The following is a 20768-nucleotide window of genomic DNA, read 5'->3' as shown; positions in this document are numbered from 1 at the left end:
CTGTCGCTGCTGAACAGGGATGGTACTTCAGCTTGGGGCCAGGAAGCACGCCAGTATCCTGTAATTGCCTCTCAGACATTTGTTGGGAAGTTGCTTTTGTGTAATTGTCTTGTTTTGTTCTCGTCTTGTTTGTTCCCACATCCTCCTATTACGTTAGGACAGTTTGTCCTAGCAGTCCCTTTTGGAAGGTTTTCTAAGCCACTGTAAGGTAATTTCATCTGTGCTGACCAGGACACCATTGTTTCTAAGTGCAATACATGCAGGTATCCTTAGGGAGTTTTCATACTGTGTGGGCATTTATCAATAGCCTGGGTCTAATGTGAAGAAGGTGGCACAGGAATAGGAACTGGAGTGCTGTCTTATACTGAGGGAGTAAGTTCTTATTGACTGCAGGTGGAATAGGTGTGTATAATTACAAGAAGCTTCAAGAACTTTTTAACACAAGCACAACTCCCTTTTAGAGGTTGGGCTTAGGTCAGTTTTTCTGCTGTTCTGTAACTGATAGGTATACAAGGCTCTTTTACATAGAAGAGAACTGAATTTTGAACTGGTTTGACTGGTTTTTGTCCCATGGCATGATAGATACAGGATAGATGACAGGATGTTTAATTTAAGCCTTAGTAGATTACACTTCATTCTCATTGTGCATGAGAAGATACAGTAAAATACACAGTCTGTAGGGTTTACAAACCATTCTATCCTTCTGGGATAGTGCAAGTCCGAAGAGTTGTGTGTCTTGAGAATTTCAATGACTGTATCACAATGCATCTCCTCCTTCAGTTTCCTTTCCTCAAAGTGGCATATGAAAAATCTTGTTTCTAAAGCATTATTATGTTCAGTGTGCATTCTCCTCTACGTGCTGGATGGCATTTAGAATGGATCTATGTTCTATTGACTGTACATGACTGTACAGGGTAAAATTAAGAACTGGAGGAGAGTTACAGTTCTCCGAGTGTGGAACAATGTAATTTTCATAGCAGTCAACAAGTGACTGTAAGAAACGGAGAAAAAGGGAAAAAGTTTACCTGGAAGAAATTTTTTTGGCACGTAATGCTGTGCTAATTATCCAGCAGAATTGGTTTTCTATACAGCCAAGTCTGGACATTAAGTTTCATGACAGTGACATGCAGGTGCTTATGTAGCTGGAATAGCTGGTGTTGTACATGGCCAGAGAAATACAGCTGTTTCTTGCTGAAAGAGCTCTGCAGTCAGGAATTATGCTGTGGTTGCTATTTTCCCCCTTCCTTATAAAGTGTCCAGAGAAATGAATACTTGTGGTTCCAGCCCAGGGACAAGTCACCTACTTGTTTGGGCTGTACTGTGTCATTGCAAATGAACAGAGGTCTCTTACTGAAACCATCAGTTGCACAAGTACATGCCTTGAGCCCCAAGTCATGGGGTTTGGGTTTTTCTTCAGCACATCTCATGGCAGCTCTGAGATACTGAGTTTTTTTCTGAGTCTCATAAATGGGCTGCTGTCACAGTAATCGTTCCCTTGGAAGATGCAGATAATCTGCTGGTTTTGTAATGTGTCTCTCTATTCCAAAAGTCACTCAGACCTACTGGAACCTGATGTTATACATGCTATTTCAGTCAGAGTTTGACTCCCTTGCTTATCATGTGTTGGAAAGACTGTTCAGCTGTTAACTGAGGAGTCTGAATTCAAACATAAAATCAGGACTGTGAGCACCCTGCTGGAGTATGCCTTTCTCCATTGATGTGTAGAAGGACCTTTTGGACCTAAATTTAGCTACTCTGAATAGAAGTAAAATTAGGTGCTTGAAATACACAGTGACTTTGTCTCCCCACCTCCTTAGTCTCATCTGACAGTGCCAGAGCTCTGAATTGGATAAACCAGCATGAGGCCAGTGGATTCAAAATTTCAAGTGAACTCTATTTGTAGTGATTAAACCTAATTGTACACAGGCATTGAGAAGGAAATTCATGTGTATATGGCTCTTCAAGGACTTGCTTTGATCCTTTGTCTCCCTGTGCCAAGCAGAGGGACACTGCAAGTAGGAGTAGATACAGATAACATTGGAAAAAAAATCATTAGGTTTCATCCAAGGCTTAGGTTATGTTTCAGGCTGTGGAACTTCCCATGAGGCTGGCTGAAACCCCCATCCCATGTAGGAGGCACCATTGAGGTTTGGTGACTGCAGGCAGCGGCAGAGTTGGGTAAGGAGCAGTACCCATCTTCTGAGCTCTGGTCCAGCCCACCATGCTGGGCACTTGTTAGACACTCAGAATTTATTGATGAATAAATACATGGGGCAGGCGGTGCTTTTAAACAAGTTGTCAGCTGAGATGTGTGAATTCAAGCACTGATACCCCTGCTAGGGAGAACTGTTTTGCTTTTGCCGCACTGAATTGAAGGGTGTAACCTAGCGTGTTTGTGGGAAAACCTGTGTGACCACTTCAGTAAAAGCAAGGGTCTCTGGTACATGAAGCCTGGCATTGGGGCAGGGCTGAAGGTGTCACCTTTTTGGTATCAGAGGGGTGAACAGGTGGTGGATGTTAGTCATGCTTTGTATACCATGTCAGAGAGAACTCTGCAACAACCTGTGCACAGCAGAGTTAAGGAAGGTGGAAAGGCTGAGTGTTAATCCACTCTGGAAGCCATCTCTTGCGTAAGAGGGATGGCCTGGGCCTGCTCACGTCCCGTGAGGCAGCAGTGTAATCCAGGTGTGACCCTGTCACAAGGTACACTGAGCCTCTGGGAGCTACCTGGCCTTAGCTCTGGCCTCACTCCAACCTGAATCCTGTACCTGGGTCAGAGTGCCCACGTCTGCTTCTTGGTCTTCCCCTGCTTAAATGGGGGAGTTTCTGTTTCCTTGAGCAGGGAGGTAAGCTGCTGACCTCCTTTTCTGCACAGTGTCAGTGAGCTCCCCAGAGCAAGGGACACTTAGATGTTAAGCAAAATTTGTCAACACAGATTGCATTGTTAAAAGAAGTAAGCCTTTGAATCCCCAGCACCACAGTCTTAATCCCATAGTCATTACAACATCAAGCAACAAGTCTGAGAAAATGTTGAGTTTGATGCATTTGTTTGGGATGCCTTCCAGCCAGAGCAGCCAGACTCCATTGGTGGCATGGGACCACAGCTGCAGCCTGTGCTTTCTCTGAGCAACCCTCTTCTGAGGTGCTGGGGTTTCAAAGAGTATGAGGATGAGGGATCTAATGGGTTACTCTGTTTTGTTCTGGCAAGTCCTCAGGGTATTTATTGCAGTGGTGCATCCAGAGGGGAAGTAAAATGCCAAATAGCTGCCATAACTGGGTTTTTCATGGTACTTTCTGTGCTTTGCTTTGAAAATACAAGCCTGAGACTTGACGTGTGCCAGGATCACTGTGAATGCAGACCAAATCTGTGTTTAATTCCTCTTTAGTGTTGGGGTATAAATAAGAAGTATGTGCCCTGGAAATTTTTCCATCTCCTTGCAGAGAAGCAGTAATGGAAGCTCAGCATTGAGACTGATTGATTACTCACAGATTATAGAGCAGAAATTGCAGACAGTTTTACTGTTTAAACACTGCTTGGTATTAAACCACTTTTATAGCAGATTGGAAATGCAGATGTCCATTTAATCTGTTTGGCTCCTTCAGTGCTGCATAATGTCGTGAATGACAACCTTCTCCAACAAAATGGAAACCTTCAGCTGTGTGATTCAGAGGAGGAGGCTTGAAAGTCAGAGAGAAGCTCGCTCATTTTAGCAACTCTTTAAGTAACATGAGCTTTAATTTACAGATGATAGGGCTGATTATAAATTGATAATGTGATATCCCAAGATATATAGGATACTGTATAACTTGTTTATGCATAAATAGTGGATATTAAGTTAATATCCTAAGATATTATAAGATGGAGCAATGGTATGTGGTATCCTAAATTATCCCTTTATTTGAATCTCATGTATTGATTTTAAAAGAGGACAAAAAAAGCAGTGCTATTGCACCCATCCCTCAATATGTGCTCTGTATGTACTGAGGTTTTGTGGCCAGATCGTTAAGTACCACTTTTATCCTTTTTTTTTCAGCAAGTGCTGAAGGACTGCGTTTGGCTGTTCCCAACCCAAGTGCTTTCCATTTTGTGTTACCTCTGAAATGTGGCAGTAATGAACACAGGGAGGGGCACAATGCAGCCCTCTCCTATCCTCACAAAATGGGGTTTCAAAAAGCACGTCCTGGTGGCTGGCCAGTGCCTGGTTGGGTTTGCATTGGAGCTGCCACAAAGCGAGTGGGGATGAATTAGTGTCCAGTGGCCAAGTGCCTGGAGATAGCTTGCTGGAAATTTCTCCACAGCTTTCTGATGATTAAAAGAGGTTTTTTATTTCTCTGAATGCAAATGTTGTGCCACTTCAAACTTGCCCTGCTGGGAAAGTAATGAAGAAAATGCTGCTGAAATTATCTGTAAAAGCAAAGGTGCAGCTTGCCTGAAGGGACGCCTTTGGTTCCCAGTGCCATTTGCTGCCTGCCTGAATCTGGTGGCTGCTGAGATGATGGTGCATGTGAGCATCTGAGATGGTGCAGGAGCATTAGCAGGGCCACTAGCTGCTGGTGCCATGGGCAGGGGTCAAGTGGGAATGGACCTTTTCCTCTCCTTTCTGCCCCATGGCCTGCCGTAGAAAAGGGAGTGACCTCCAAAACAGATTTAGATACTATTAGGCCTGCAGAGCATGGCTTGGTCTTTCTTTTTAAAACTGTGAACCACCTCATGAAGGACATGGTGTTTGGGGAGGAAATAGAGAGCAAGTTCTGCCTTTCTGGGAGGCATTGAGGCTTCTGACACAGATCTCATTCCAGAGGGTGAGACTTGAGGCGTTAACCCACTGCTTTACGCTGTGTTTTGTGTCACTTTTTTTGTCACTTTTTATGTTCTTCATAACCATTCATTTCCTCCCCTTCAAAGTAACTTAAAAAAAATGAAATGGAGGATTGTTAAGCCCTTCAGTTGCGCACATCTGAGCTATAAGCCAGTAGTAATCAGCTCTCCCAGCCCATTAGAGGCTTCCCAGGGGCTTGCTGCATGGGCCTGTGTGCATGCACGTGTAATTACTGGAGGAAGGACAGTCCTGTCAGGAGCTGGGGCTTCGGTCTCCAGAGGGGGCTGTGCTCTGTCAGGTGAACAGTTTCAGCACAGCAAACTCAGGAGATGTCAGCATATCTTGATAAGACCATTTTTTCTGCAAGTGAAGTGCAGCTATGTATTTCACTGGACAAGTATCATTAGTTTTGGTGGGATGTGTCCAGTACAGACTCACGTTTCTTAAATGAAATTGATGACTCTCCTTTATCAAATGACAGTAGCTATTCAGTTCCTCTGCCTAGTGGTCTTTGTTTATCATTATTATGAAGTTGAATGAAGTGATACGACATTAATTTTCAGCAGAAACGATCTTAATTTTCTCAGTTCTCAAATGCTGCTTGGTCATCATCTGCCCTTCCTCAGTTGTCCCTGAAAAAGGCATAGGAAAGTGTTGTTCTGATCTTTTCTGTCTTGTCAAAGTGAATAATCAGATGCTGCCTTCCATGATGTAACATGTTGCAATTGCCTCTTTATGTTCTTTCCCAACTCACCATATGAAGCCAGTTCCATTTGTGTTGTTTTAAGAATTGTATTTATCCATAACTTCTTGATCTGATTTGCTCGTGTATGTTTTTGAGGAAACCTGATTTACACACGCCATGCCCTACCCTTTGAAGAGAGGTTTATTCTTCATCACTCCTGTACATCTTCTATTAAAATAACATTACATGAGCATTCTATACTTCTAGCTGTATAGATGCTTATGTTAAAATGTTGTTTTGTGTTTCATTGCTGTCGCTTGAAATGCAGTTCTTGGCCTCTGTTTTCTTAGATGTACATTACACTAGTAACGCTGCAAAACTATTCTTTATTGTCTTGGTCTGAGTGTCTTGCTGTATGGTCTCTCTAAGCAGAGTTTTTACACCTTCCCTCTTTATCCTTGGATTTTTTGTTAAGCTCATAGAACCCAGAGAGGTGAGCAGGTTTGTGCAAGGTCAGGTCTGTTAAGCAGCTGACATCCATAACACTTAGGCTGATGAAACCCCTTTTTGCTTGTTCCATTTATAAGTGCTGAGTGACCCTTTTACTGAAGCAAACAGAAAGAGGAACTAAGAAGCTTTCTAATGCCATCAGTGTTGCAACCTTTTCTACTGCTTGCAGAGAAAAACATGTGATTTAAATTAAAGATTTGTTATTAATCTTGGGATACCCTTGCAAAGTTAAATTGCTTTAGACATACCTGCAATGAAAACTGAAGGGAATTTGTCCATTTGATTGACAACTGTATGGAGCAGATTATGTGCTATATTTTTGAAGCAGAACTGCTGGAAATAAGGTGCAAATAATTGGAATACAGCTGTGCTTTTTGTAGAATAACACAGGCTTGACAGGTTACTTACTTGTTGTGTCTGCTATTTTTGCCAACCTTTAACCATGTTAAGCAGCAGAAAGATATCAGTGCTGAATTAGTTACTTCCATAGGACATTGGTTAAAAGCTGGTTTTATAGTACTTGCAAGCATTACGGAATTGATAACTTAAAAAACACCATTCTTTCCATTCTCTCCACAAGGTACAGATTAACAGGGAAATAGGAAAGTTGACCTAATACTCAGAAATAAAATACCACTAGCAAAGACTTTGTGCATTAAAGTTTAAATATATTTCTTTCACCCTCTCCCCTGCACAGCTTCCACTGTGTATCTTGGCCCTCAGCTGAGAATCTAGCTGTGATAAAGAAGCTGGTACAGATACAGAAGTTGGTATCAAATCTAAATCTTCTCTGTGCCTATGTGGGCTGTCAGTTGAGTAAATTTTATGATGTGCCCTTGGATTAAAATAATTTAGGTCCGAGTAGTTCTGATGACAGGAAGGGATAGTATGGGTCACTGGGTACAAAAGCTTTCAAGATACAAAGCTTCAGTGTAAAAGTACAAGCAAGAGCTCCCTTGAACAGGATCACCTCATTAATATTTTTGTAGGTAGAAGAGTAGAAGAAGCATGGATGTGACTTCTTGACTGTGGCTGTTCATAAGTTATATCCAAAGAAGACTGCTGTGCAAGCACTGGCCTTCTCTGTTGATACCTCCAGGCACGAGCCTGCAGAAGACCATGAGATTGCTTTTTGATGTATGCCGATATGTATCAGGTTGAGATTTGCTTTTTTCTACCATGCCAAAGAAATCTGATCCTCAGGCTGGAGACCTTTATCTGATAAAGGATTTAAGAATAGACCAGAGTGTTCAGGATATGAGTTTGAAATATGAGAAATTTACTTCTCTTGCCTCTTCCTCACCTCCCAAGCCAGGTGATGCGTTTTCTTACTCAGTAGGTAAATACACTTCCCAGGTTCTGTTTCTCTGCTCTCTATAGATATACAAACAAGGCAAAAGAAAGTGTGCAAGTTAGAGAGCATGGTCCCAAAACCACATGGATTCAGTCTGTTTTATCTGTTGTGCATTTACATTGCCCCTTTTCAGGAGGTGGCTCAGGTGCATGGAAGAATTCCTGGCAGCAGGGCAGTGATCTGTAGGTATTAGAAGCATAACAGGAAAGTGGAGTCAAAAAGGAAATAAAAAGAGAATTTGACAGACCTCATTCTGGTGTCTGCTTAGTTGCTCCCTGTTTTGTGCTGTATTGTAAGCAATGCTTTAGCAATCATACAGACAAAGCCTAACAAAAAGACTTGCTTGCTGGCAGAAAGTTGCTTAAAATAACTTACTGAGGATAAAGAGGCTGCCCAGGTCAATAATGCTGTGAAATCCTCAACATGTAACAGCTCCCGGAGGTTTTGTAGGCATATAGATTTTTAAAAGCTTTAGACTGTTGATAAGGCAGTAAAGATTGTAGAGTGGTGCTAACCTTGTATTGATGGTACTGGGACAGCTATATGAAGGTTTGAGATTTGGCAATAGAAATAAAGAAATCTTTGTTCCCTCCAGCAGAACTCTGATTTAAAGTATGAATGCTAGAAAAAAAGAATTCTTCTTTGTTAGAAGATACTTAATACTGTTAAAGAGTCTTTGTTATATTTTACTCTTCTGTCAGATCTATGACTGTTAAAAATGCTGTCAAACAACTTACTTGGCTTGCTTTCCATTGAATCAAGGGAAGTAGATTTATCAAATACAGTGTAATTTATCCTTACCTTCATTACGAATGTATTAATTATTATGGTGCTAATTTTATATAGCATTATTTTTAAAACATCAGCAGAAAGTAATCAATATGAAGCTTATTTCATATTCAGTTCTACTAAAAGTAGTTGCTCATAAGAACAAGGAGAGATTGTTATCACTAAAACTCCAACAAAATCAACAGCTTTCTTAACCATACTTTAAATCAAAGACTTACGTGCTGTTTGAAGGTGGTCCCTTATGTAATTCCATTTGAAACTTTTGTTTTGAGAAATTCCTTTATCTTCAGAGTTTTTTGATCCATGTTCTGCCACATCCATGTGCTCAGCTCATAGGAAGGCAGTAGCACAAGGGAAAGAAGCAGGAGATGGAAACCTGTGTAGGAAAAAGTGTCAGCCCTTCCACTGCTTGTGGAGTAGCCCTTTTATTTTAGTGTACCTTTTTACTGCCCAGTTTCAGCCTGGTACTCTCCATATCCATGTACATTTAAGAGCAGACACATTCGCTGGTTCTTCTCAGGAAATAAGAATTGTTAATTGTTACAGTGTGTGGAAGTGCAGGTATGGAGGCTCCCAGCAGACTGCCTCACCAAGGCTCTGCCTTGGTTTGTCTTGTCGTGCAGTTGATAAGGGCAGCTGTGTGGGGAGAAATTCCTAATGATACAGTTGAAATTCTCTTTTAGTGGTTCTGCTCATTATATCCATCTGGTTTCTGAGCACAGCTCTGGGCTGTGTGTGTCTTCAGAAGAAATTGTCCCCATGGTTCCCTTGTCCAGTCTGATGCTGCGCTGCAAGCCTCAGACAACTGGCAGGAAAGTCCAGGACAGAGGGAGGGTAGGAGAGAAAATCCTTCCTTCTTGTCTCAGCCCCAACTGGCTAGGAACTTGTCTGGCGTTTCTGGCAGGATGCTGTGTCCCCCCCCAGCACAACCTGGGGAGCCGGGCGGGTTTGTGTCGGTGCTGTGCCGGTTCCTTCTCCCTGGTGGAAGGAGGGGAGTTGTGCCTGAAGGGCACCATACCAGACAGAAGACTGCTTCTGAAGCCACACAGCCTGGACAAGCCACCCCATCTCTGATCTCACTCAACTGCTTTGATAGTGGAAGTTACTAGAATGATGTTTTATCCCATGTGAAGTAAACTCATTTCTTATCTTTGTAGGCATCAAAGAGGATATGAAAACCAAGCCTTTGTAGCAAAAATTCTGTTAAGTAAGATGGGATCAGAGTGCTGAATGCAACAATTTAATCTTGGAAATCAGTGAGATGAGTTGAGACCTGGAAATAGTAATAAAATCATCTTTGTTGTCTTTCTCTTTGTAGATCTGGAATACAAAGAGGTATCTCACGTGGATGTACTGGTGTCTCAGTGCTGTCTGTGTTTGCTGTTGGTGTCTGATAAGCCTATACCACTGGAAAGAGCAGCAGTGATACCATTTATCCATCTGGCAGCAGAGGCTGTGGCCTAATTTAACCAAGTTTTGAATTTACCAGTGCTTTTGACCTAGGACAAACTAATCGTCTACCTCTGTGCTTCCAGCCACCGCCCAACAAGTTAGAAGTAGTTACCTGAATAAATAAAGTGGTTGTTTTCCTGGGCTTGAAAAAGAAGTTAGCACATCCAGCATGTTCTGGCTAATACAAAATCCACATCGATCTGCAGTTCAGTTTACATGTTGAATCATTATACAGTACCACTTTCCAGCGGAATATCTTCTCTGCTAGCACCCAAAGTAATACAAATATGATGACCTGGGTGTTTTTATATATTTGTTTAAGGAGTGATTAATGGTTACTGTGTTGGGTTCCCAGTCTACATATTCTGTTGCAGTGAAACTGAGAGACCTGGTACAAAGGTGTAAGTATATTTACAGCTTATCTGAGCTCTAGATTCCTTAACAGAGTCTAGTGAGCTTGGGATATAAATGTGCTACCACCAGCATTCCTCTCCTTTCTAGAGAATCCAGGATTTCTCTTAATTTAGTGGAGTTTATCTTCTGAAATAGGTTGCATGTGTTTGTGGGAGGGAGGGAAGTTCCTGCAGTTAATTGCTACAACTGCACACAATTTTAGAAAGATCAAGCTGATAGTAGATCCACCAGTAGTCATTTTTCTGCTTGTGGAGGGCTTTGGTGTGATGTCACCAGGAGTGCTGATTGCTGCGGGTAACAAGAGTATCCAATGAGGGAGTCAGACCTTGTTCCATGAGTAAGGCCCTGTTGAGTAACAGATTATGTGTTACAGAACTGGAAATACTCCTTAAACTGTGAAGTCTGGTTTCTCCTCATCTCTGACAAACTTCAGTTGCCATGTATGACATTTGCTAGCAGTATTTAATTGCTGATTAATGCAACCATAATAATATAGTTGTTTTATACATAACTTCCCTGTTTATGCAGGAGGAATGTAATTGACTGAGGCAGTTTATTGCTAATTCTTGCCACCAATGGCAATGAGATCTTAATTTAAATGATTACGTGTTAGTTGACTCTCAGTTCCTCACATGGGGTTATTTTGCTGAAATCCATGGACTGGAAAGGAATCAATATGGACCTTCTGAAACCTTGTGGAGGTCTGAAGTGCTCCTGCTACGATTGATTACAGCTGCTTTTGTAGAGCTTTAAAAAGAACAATCTGTATTAAAAACATTATTCTTTGGCATGAACTAGAACAACTCCAAATAGGTTTCCATGGGGTCTGCCCTGCAATTTGACCACTTCAAGGGATTGCAGTAATCACCAGTGGGCCAGGGCAGTGAGGCAGAGGAAAGGCTATTAGGTGGGAAGTTATTGGCATGCATGCCAAAGAGGTTACCCTGGCAGCTTTAATCATTCAATCACACTCTCAAGAGGAAGGAGGAAAATATAAGTGTTAGTTCTTCTGATTGATTAGCAAAATGGATCAGTAAAGCATGAAAGGAGAGAGGAGGTGTCTGTGGCAGAGCCAGTATGCATTAGACTGAACAGCACTGAGTAGGGCAGGTACTTGCAGTTATAACCTCTACTCCAAAAGCTGCCTGCTTCTCCTGTGTTACTTTCAGACTTGTGAGTAGTGATTCAAAGACAGGCTGACCTCTTCATTCAGCATTTTCAAAGGAGTGCATTTAGCTTCTCAGTCATAGCTGTGCCTTAAATTTAACCTGTCTGCACACGGGCTGATGTGTCCTTAAAAAACTGATTAGCATTTTGATCTGTGACAACAATTTGCATGGTGATTTTGATCCTATTTTTAGGGAAACCAATGGATGCTTCTTGGAAAACGTGCAGGAAATTGCTGTGCTAATTGAGGTAAATCAATCTGTGATGCACATTGCTGGCTGCTGGCTTCTGATGCTGTTTTGCCTGTATATTGCCCTTTAATATTTCAGTCTGGAGTAGCACTTTGGAAGCTGATCCAGCTGTAGCCCCTTTAAAATAGTTGCCCTGTTGTATTGTGCCTAAGTCAAAGGCAGAGTTAAAACATAAACTGTTCTTTACACCAGTTGATGGCTTGGCATGAAAGCTTGGAAGGGCTTTGAGTCGTGTAATTTGGGGATACCCAGAGAAACTTTGATACTAAACTTCTGCTTCTACATGGGAGACGGGAATTGATGTGTATGTATCTAATTGACTGTGAAGCAGTCTTGAGGTTTTCAAGGTGAAGGAGACAATTGCAGTGGTTTTTTTCTGGGTTTCACATGCAAGAAAAAAATAGTGTGGAGGTAGAGAACATCAAGCTGGGGGGTTCACATAAACAGCACAGCAGTACTATTTGACTCACTTGACATCAGATTTGGTGGGCCCCTCTATAATGTCTAAGTAACCATTTTGGAGTTGGAATAAGTTTTATGTGATCATGGAATTAAAGTCTCTTGGTCCTAACCTGTAGCCTGTGTAGAACTGCTCTTCAGTGTACTATGGTGGTGGCAAAGATGCACAGAGGTTGGTTTTTGCAGAAAGTTACTTTAACTGAATGAAGATAGAGGTATCTTTCTCACGGTAGATGATGAATATATCTTTAGAGTTGTGTAACTATGGTCTCATTCAGCTAGCCAGTTCTTTAATACTACTCATGAGCTTGAGCCTAATTTAATAGCCTAGGCATGGTAACTGATGTGTAGACCATGGAGGATGTTGTTTGATCTGTCCTTCATCAGAGGACATGCTGTTGGTACTTGTGTAAGGACAGAAAGCTCTGCCTTGTCTTGCTGCTATGCTTGCTTATCTTTCTTCTGCATCTTCACACCTCTGTCCCACCATGGGCAAGACAATTTCTGGTTAAGGACTAAAGTTTGATCTCATTGTGCATCTAGTAGATAAATTATACACAGCTGGAAGTAAGACACTGTGAAAATAAATGGAAATATAGAGGCTTTTCCCATTGGAATTCATCACAAATAGGCCAGAACTTCAGAGGACATTTATCTTTCTCCTCAAGATAGGATAAGCTTCAGCTCCAAAGCTGTAAGCAGGCCAAAGACCCACTGCACAGATCTGTGAGTCTTTATAATGGGAAGAAAAACATGTAAGGTTAAACAAGATTTCCTGTTACCATTTTAAGTTCCGTTACCACGCAGAGTACCATACGGCATGTAATTGCACATTAGGGAATATTTCTAAAGGCACAGATGACTGTTAGAAAACAGGCACATGCATCTGTGGCTCCGTGAAGAGTGTGAACTTAAACCTATCAACTGCAGCACTGTAATTTCTTCAGCATGTGGCCATAAGTGAACAGTAGCTGACATGGTGGTGGCTTGTTGGTGTCTCCTTGGATGTGGTGTGTTTTTTTTGTTGTGAGCCATGACACAGACTGCTGAAACGCCTGACACCAAACAGCAAGAGCTGTTTTATTAATGCCGTCCCTGTCAAACACGCCTCTGTTTTGGTAATTAGTCTGGCGTAACAGATTGTGTGCATCCTAAAAGCCAGCATATTTAGACTCTTGGCTCTGACATGATGCAATCTCTGTAAATCAGCTCTTTTGGTAGGCTTCTCTATTGTTGAACACTAGCAGTAGTAGAAGCAGTTTGCAGTACTTGTGTTTATTTTGGGCTTTCTGCCTTTCCTCAACAGCCATGGGCGGTCAAACCCTTTCTTTATCTGTCGTGAGAGATTGGAGGCCTAAAGCTATAGTTTTGTGCAGGATGAGGAAGTCATACGTGAGGTACAAGGAGCGTGAATAATCTTTCTGGCGGGTGCTCCAGCTGCAATAGTGGCTCTGCTCTGCACCATGCAGGATGACAGCACCACCAACACCATCCCTACAGGCAACGACTACACTAGTAGGGACACCCATACAAAGTCAGTTTGCTCTTCCACTCTTACCTGAGGAAGGACAGCAAATGTCCTCTAAGATTTTAAAAATACCTGTGGAAACGAGCTCTCCAGAGTAAGTCACAGCAGTCAAGGCTGGGTATTTAATTGGCCAAAGGCAGCAGTGGAGGAGGGGGGTGGCTTTTGCAGTTCCAGGCAGTTCCCATTGCAAGGTTGCACATTGGCAAGGGTTTTAGGCCATTTCGAGGTAAAACTTGGATAGTAACTGTCAGAATTATTTGGGGGAAATGAGCAATACAGATACTGTCTTCTGTAGAAAATCCTTGCTCTCAAACTTGGAAAATTCGATCTGCAGCCTGTCGATACGGAAAGGATATTTTGGCTGTGATCACAGTGACCCAGACTGTGGTGCAGGGCAGCCCTTCTGCTCCACTAATATTCTTGCATTGTGCAAGCAGGTTCCTCCAAGGAAGAAAGCTGTGAGTCCTTAGAGTGTTGTGCTTAAATGATGTTGCCAATTATTAGCATCTTATTTCCCAGAAAATCCCACAACCATACATCCCACCAGCATTTCCACTGATGGCTCCACGGTGGTTGGCACAGTGCACCTGAGGTGGGGTTGCTGAGAAGACTTTGTCCTGTGAGCCCTTAAAAGTGGGCAGTGTCAGTTTGGAAGGAAATAATGGGGACTACCAGTTTTCTTTTCTACCGTGGCCAACTGTGAAAGGCAAGGCAGACATCTGTACTAAGATAATTAGTGGTAAACATACCTTGTAACATCAAATCCTCTATCAAAATTACATGTTTCTAACTGGACACATGTGGTCAGCATAGGAAATTGCAGACTGAAGGAGTCAGAAGAGGCTCATCTCTGAGAACCAGGAACACAATGAGAAATGGAAAGTGGCTGCTTTTCTGGTTAGTATGTTTCTCTGGGAAACATGGTGTTTTGAGGTTGAAATCTGATTTTGAAGTTTTGTACTCTTTTTGTTGGTGTTTTTTTTTGTTGTTGTTTAAAATCATGCCTCACATTCCTGGATGAGGTTAACAAACTCTTAATGGGACAGTGTCACCTTTCCTAGTGTGACGAAGGAAAGCAAAGAGCTGGCAAACAATAATAGGAAGACACCTGCCAGCTTCAAGGTCAGCAATGCTGAGGTCTGTTAGGACTAGATCCTGTTGAATGGCTGATCATAGTTCCTTTTGCAGGAAGCCTAGAGGGAAATAGGAAATACAGCTTCTTCACACAACTGCCTTTTCTCCAGCCTTCGGTAGGAGCCTGCAGTGACTCTCAGGCTTTAGATGAGTGCATTCACATAGTTAGCTTTCCAAAAATGTAGTGTGTGTGAAGAGTACAGCCCTTTAGTTAACTCAGACTCACCAGCTGAGCATGCTTTTGTACAAGTGTATATGAAACTGCACTATGTGTTAATAGAAGAGAAAACCTGTTTTCTTTCTCCTTCTTATATGGAAGAACTCTGCCTAATCAACAGCTGTAATGCTTGCAAGTTTTCAGAGACTTGTGGCTTAGATATTTGGAATGCAACATCACTCCTAAAATATTAGTCTCTGGTTCTCTGCTTACTAAATGGGTTACATCTAAAAGAACTCCATCTGGGGAAAAAGGGAGGCAAAGTATCATTAGTAACACAGCTGCAAAACTTAAATTCTCTGTCCCATGCATATACCCAAAGACAGAGAATAAAAATTTGAGTTCATCTGTAAATAATAAATAGTTTCCTTCCATGTGTCAGCTGCTTATTGCCCCAGTGTCTGAGTTTCAATAGCCACGACAGCCGGGGTAGACTTTACTCCTTCATTGCTGCTCACACCAGCTTTCTTTGTGTCATCCATGTGGCATGAAAGTCTTTAATGTCTCACTCCTAAACCACCCTCATGGAATGGGAGGACTGACAGTAACAACAGCCCTGGAAAAGGGAATGGCTATGACAAGGCACTTCATATTTTTTTCAAACAAAATATCTATCTATTCCCAAACCTCCCGTTGTCTGATGATTGTTTTAAATTTTTTGCCATTGTAATTTTGATGGATGATTTATGTCTTTCATGAGATGATGAGACAGGAAGAAGTCTCTTTTTTGCTTTGTTTCCTCTCTCAGTGTCAAAATGAGGGGTTTGGGGTCTGTTGTTTTTTTGTTTTTTTAATATGTCCTGGATGGTCACAGTTTATTAAATTTAAAATTACTGTAAATGTAAAATGCAGTAAAATAAAGACATTGAGATTTCAAATTCAGCATATTATTGGTATGGAAATATCTTTTATCTAGTACTTAAAGGGTGCTAATCTGCACTACTTCCATGAGATTTAGATTTATGCCAATGTAGTCAATAACCAGGCAGGAGTCAGTGATCATTGGCATGTAGCATGTGAAGTATTTAGGTCACAGGATTTTGCAGCATTATATTCTTGGAATAAAAACCTAAGTGGGATAACAATGATAGATGAGAATGCAATCTTTGTCAAGAGGTAACGAGCAGTTTTTGTGGCTTCAGGGCCAGATTAAAGGGCTGATAACAGAGACATCCTTGCCTGGTGTTCCTGCCGTTTTAATAGGTCTGAAAATAAGGCTGTTACATAAAAGTGACACGAGTGCTCTCATTTCAATTGTTAGCCACAGGAAATAGTCACTTAAATATTTGGTCTTCATAATACCTAAAAATAGTTTTATGGAACTAGAATTTGCTAGCTTTTTTATTTTTCCTCCTAAATATATTGAAATGCTAGTACAGGCCTTTCTGTGTCCAAGCCTACTGACAACAGATTCGTTTTTCCAACTTGTCTTTTGTGAACATCCTGGAAGTAGTCCATGGACCCCCATGGATTCACAGCTGACAAATGAGAAAACATTTCTAGAGCAAATACTAAATCAAGTTTTTTTTAACATACCATAGCATAAAATTGTAAAGCATGGCTTCAGTACTTGGTACTGACTTAAACACCATAAAGTGTTCTTTTATTTTCATTATTTTTCTCTCATTTTTTTAAGCTGAATCTTCACAGAATTATTTTTAATGGCTGTGGGGTTTTTTGTTAACTGTTGGGCTTTTCTTTTTATTCTGAGCCTTAAGGCAGCTTTCATTCCAAGTGGTCTAAGGCATCTATGTGTTTCTGAGCAACTGGGATAAAAGGTGCAAGCTGTGGGTGCGGAGGGGGTGCTTCTACCCCTGAGTCTGCTAGCCAGCTTGCAAAGACAGTGCAGTGAATGCATTTATGTATGCAGATGCTTGGAGATTTTTAAGCTAGGGTATGCTTCCTTTGCCTTTGATTTGAGAGGATGCTTGTGTCCTGCCCGAGTTCCACCAGACTCATTTGTACTGAAACAGGCTGAACTGAGGCAAGGGGCTCTGCTCAGAGAGGCTGCAAAGCATCTTCCTCAGGTGGAGCTTGATGGCTGATCTGAATGCACTCAGAATTCACTGTACCATGTATTTCTCCCTATAGTAAATATCGTACTGGTTCTATAAGACTGTTATAGTATATAGTGATATAGATAGGGAACAGTTTGCTCATTCTGATGGAGCTCTGCCATCCACAGTACTAGATATTAAATAATGTTTCACATTGTATTCTTTGCATCCCCAGAATAAAATACAACAGATGCTCAAATTCCTGTGTTGCCAAAAGCAACTTCCATTGTTGGGAAATTCCTGCATGTAGATATTAATTTTTTTTTCCCCCAACTTAGTATTGGGTAATATTCACTGCCTCTGATGCCTTTTGAATATTGTATGCCTTTTCTATACTCACAGCCAGCCACCTGCATTTCCTTTAAAAAAGTTTTGTTTTTTCCTGCCTGATAATGAGGAGTGGTCTGTTTTGTGCCATGATTGTGTGTGAAAGCAAAATAGGGTGAAGTAGCCTGGTCCATTGTGGCAGCTGGATCAAGAGCAGGATATTTGTCATGTGACAGGGAGTTGTTTTCCTACACGGAAACAGTCTCAGCTGTGTCTTAATTACAATACCACCTATTCACCTACTAAGGTACTTCATGACTTCCTTTGGAGACATCTTTTAAAGGAATTAGATTGTTTGATAAGTGACCAGACATCATCTTGAATTTCTGCTTTGGACTGCAGCCAGTTCCAGGCAGACCGTGTGAACTAAGAGCAGCAGAATCAGAACAGTTCTTTGTAAGCTTATCTTAATAACAGGGCACATTTTCCCCCTGCATATCCCCCACGTAAGAGTGGCCATAGGAGGAGTATGCCTTGACTAACAATCATGTGTGTTTTCCTCTGTAGAGGAGAACTACAGGGGTAATACTGTTTCACTTCAGAGCTGTTCAGGGAAGCGTTAGGTACCCCCCATGCTAAGATCTTTTGCTCTGAAATACACTAATAATCAGGATGGCCTTTCTGCTTTTCATAAAGAATATTTTTTTTATTGTAGATCAGACTGATGTGCAGTGTTTTGCTGTGAAGAAGCTTTAAACAGGAATCTGCAGCCAGGAAAAAATCCTAAAAAGAAATCACAAATGTCTTCAACAATAATTTTAGACCTCTGGGGAGACGTCTGGGGGAAAAGTTGCCTTGTAAAGTCAGATGTGAGTCTTTGCATATAGAAGTTATCCCATTCACAGCTTGGAGAAAAAGAAAGCTTTTCCTTTAGGAAAGCTACAGTGAATGTAGGCTGGAATAAAAGGGGCTGTCAATGTCATGCAATAATAAGTAAATCGGAAACCTTTGGGACTCAGGGAAGCAGTATTGAGTGCTTATATGAGATACTGAATAGATAAATTTTGGTATAGCATTTTGTTATTTAAGGGTTTTTTTCTTAAAAGTTCATTTATAACTGTAATATTTTCTTCAAAATTCATGACAAACAGGTGTCAACAGAAGTGCTGGTTATAGTAGTAGAGTAATAGTGGCAGGTACATTCTCAGCCATCCAAGATACCTGGCTCTCCCAAGGAAGTTTATTCTCTGTTAAGAAAGTGCAAGCTGAAGTAGAGGAAGACAATTCTTAGTCTTTCTAAGCCTGAATTGTCAATTTTAAAAGTGACTGATACCTTGTTCTGTTGAGCTCATTTTAACAGAATCTCTCTTTAGTGGGGAAATACTTGCAGATATAGAAATGTGGTGATAATCACAAGTAACCAGATTTTTAGCCTGTTGAAGATGCAGTTAAATTTTAGGAGAGATGTGTTCGTTTAGGAATCGGAGCATGATGCTGCTTGATCTGGCTGGAAATGTCATAATCCTTAATCAATAGCACTGGGTTAAAAACGTTTGTAGTCAGTTGTTCATTCTAATTACGACTTGAGAGTTTCATGAGGTTTGGCTTGATTAAACTCTGAGATAGTTTTTGATACATGCTTTTGTTCCTTCTCATCTGAGATCAAATGAACGGACTTAATGTGATAGCCTATAGATTTGTATGTTTGAGATCCTGACAGAGGGCTTCAGTCCTGGGATTTGCTTCTTGTTACAGTAGCTCTGCAGAGTATATTTCATATCCTATTTATTCATTCGTGCATTTAATGAGATGAAGTGTGGTTTTCATTGTGCAGCCTTGGAATTTTTGTTTTGTTTTGTTTTGTAATGCTGTAATTTTTACAAATTTCTGTAACAACTTAGATGAATGCGTGGCGTAAACCGAAAGTACAGACTTCAGTGTACCACCATCAACTTAGAAAATAGAACTGAACATGAAGAGACTGCTGCACTGGAGAACTGTTTTCTTTTTAACCATTCCCTCTTATCTGTTTTCCAGAGAGCAGATTTGACCTCTGATAAAGATTTATACCTTGACAACAGCTCTGTTGAAGAAGCATCAGGCGTCTATCCAATTGATGATGATGATTATTCTTCTGGGTCAGGTTCAGGTGAGACAAACTGATTTTTAAAAGTGTAAGAAGTAATGCAATTATTTGAGGGAAATCTGTGCAGTTGTGCTTTATAAGCTGGAGATGGTCCTTTCAGTGACTATTGTGAGTGCTTTGCTATTTACAGAGCACTGGGCACCTCTGTGGGCCAGGTTTGAAGTATTAATTTTCTGCTCTTTTTTCTTACTCCTTAGTTGCACCATTTCACTGTGTTACTTTCTCTCTGCTGGCTCTCTTCATTCCCTCTGATTTCTGTGTTGATCTCCCAGGAGTTTAGAAATAAGGATTAGAGAAGGCTTAGTTCTCCCATAACATAATACTAATTTAGCACTCTGTAAGAAAATATAGCAGCAGCATTGTTGTTTTCTCTTATATGCAGTCAGGTTCACGTAAACATAGTGTCCATTCCTCTTCTGTTGATGTTCTTTTCCATTTAGAAATCTAGATACTGCCAAAACTGTGAGTTTTCTCTGAGGAAATTTTATCCATATTGTGAATAAAGAAATTCTTAAGTACAACGTACTGAGTTCTCAGACTTCAACACTCATTAGAGACATGTAGCTAGCTCAAAATTTTTCAAAAAAAGTGTCAATGAAACCTCCTTAATCATTCTTCTTTGAAAGTCTCTTTGAGGAGTATCTTTTGGACTAGCTTGAGGACTCCAAATGTCAAAAGCTGGATGCAGGATTTTATTGTAGTTCTGGAAAAGATATTTCCTTATTGTCATGAGTATTTGCCGAGCTGTAGTGGGAATCCCATTTATTTTCCAAGTGTGTTAATGACATGTTTGTTATTATACTTTTATTTTAATATGTCTTAATGCTTATATCTAATTTGTGTACTTTCAAAGGATGAGCCCTTTTCCTAGTGCCTTGTCTATGTTATCTGTAAGGCTCATGTGAGATTTTTCAGATGGATTTTTGTTTTTCTTTTTCTTTTCTGCAGACATCTGATTGTGTTACCAGGCAAATCCAGGACCATCATCATTCATATCTGGGTGATGTCCTGTGTTTTGGAGGTCCTCTCTTGGGGCAATTTGACATCCCAGTGTGATCAGAGGCTTAATTAGACCTCCCTGATATAGACTTATTTGAGGAGAAATTTAATATTTAATTTGAAAAAAATATATTGGTGAATCAATGATTTTATTCAGTTCCCATGACTGTCTAAGGGCTATTCTGATCCCCAGAAAAATGTGCTTTCAGTGAGCATCCCATTCTGTCATGTCTTCAGATGCTGGTGACTTGGTAATTTTCAGAAAAGGAAATAGGTTGACAATAAATAGTTGTATGTAGAATGGTCTAGTGTAGTTTTCCATCCCTCTGTGGTGTTTGGCTGTTTCTAATACGGACTGTTGAAAATTCAGACCTGCTTTTGAAGTGGAAAAGACTACACAAGAACTGGCTTCAGATCTTACTAACCCAGGATTCAACAAAGGAAGTGTAGGGTGCTGCACCTGGGGAGGAATAACCCCAAGTACCAGCACAGGCTGGGCATTGACCCAGCCCTGCAGAG

General features: G+C 41.0%; 1 protein-coding gene across 2 annotated transcripts in view; it reads left to right on the top strand.

The window, feature by feature from the left end:
• Positions 1-20768, top strand: part of SDC2 (syndecan 2) — a 63864-nt gene that overhangs the window by 28286 nt on the left and 14810 nt on the right. The window contains exons 1-3 of one of the 2 annotated variants that reach the window (XM_086882015.1): positions 17469-17560; positions 17820-17973; positions 19142-19253. In XM_086882015.1, coding sequence (XP_086738141.1) covers positions 17905-17973; positions 19142-19253 — 181 coding nt within the window. In that variant the 5' untranslated portion in view covers positions 17469-17560; positions 17820-17904. Of the gene's footprint in view, positions 1-17468; positions 17561-17819; positions 17974-19141; positions 19254-20768 lie in introns of those variants that run through there. The other variant, XM_086882021.1, reaches the window with a different exon arrangement.

The sequence above is a fragment of the Cyanistes caeruleus genome, chromosome 1 (assembly GCF_971803275.1).
Source record: "Cyanistes caeruleus chromosome 1, bCyaCae1.hap1.1, whole genome shotgun sequence".
NCBI classification, from domain to species: Eukaryota; Metazoa; Chordata; class Aves; order Passeriformes; family Paridae; genus Cyanistes; species Cyanistes caeruleus.
Note: the sequence above shows the minus strand (reverse complement) of the source record. Positions and strands in the feature narration are given on the sequence as shown.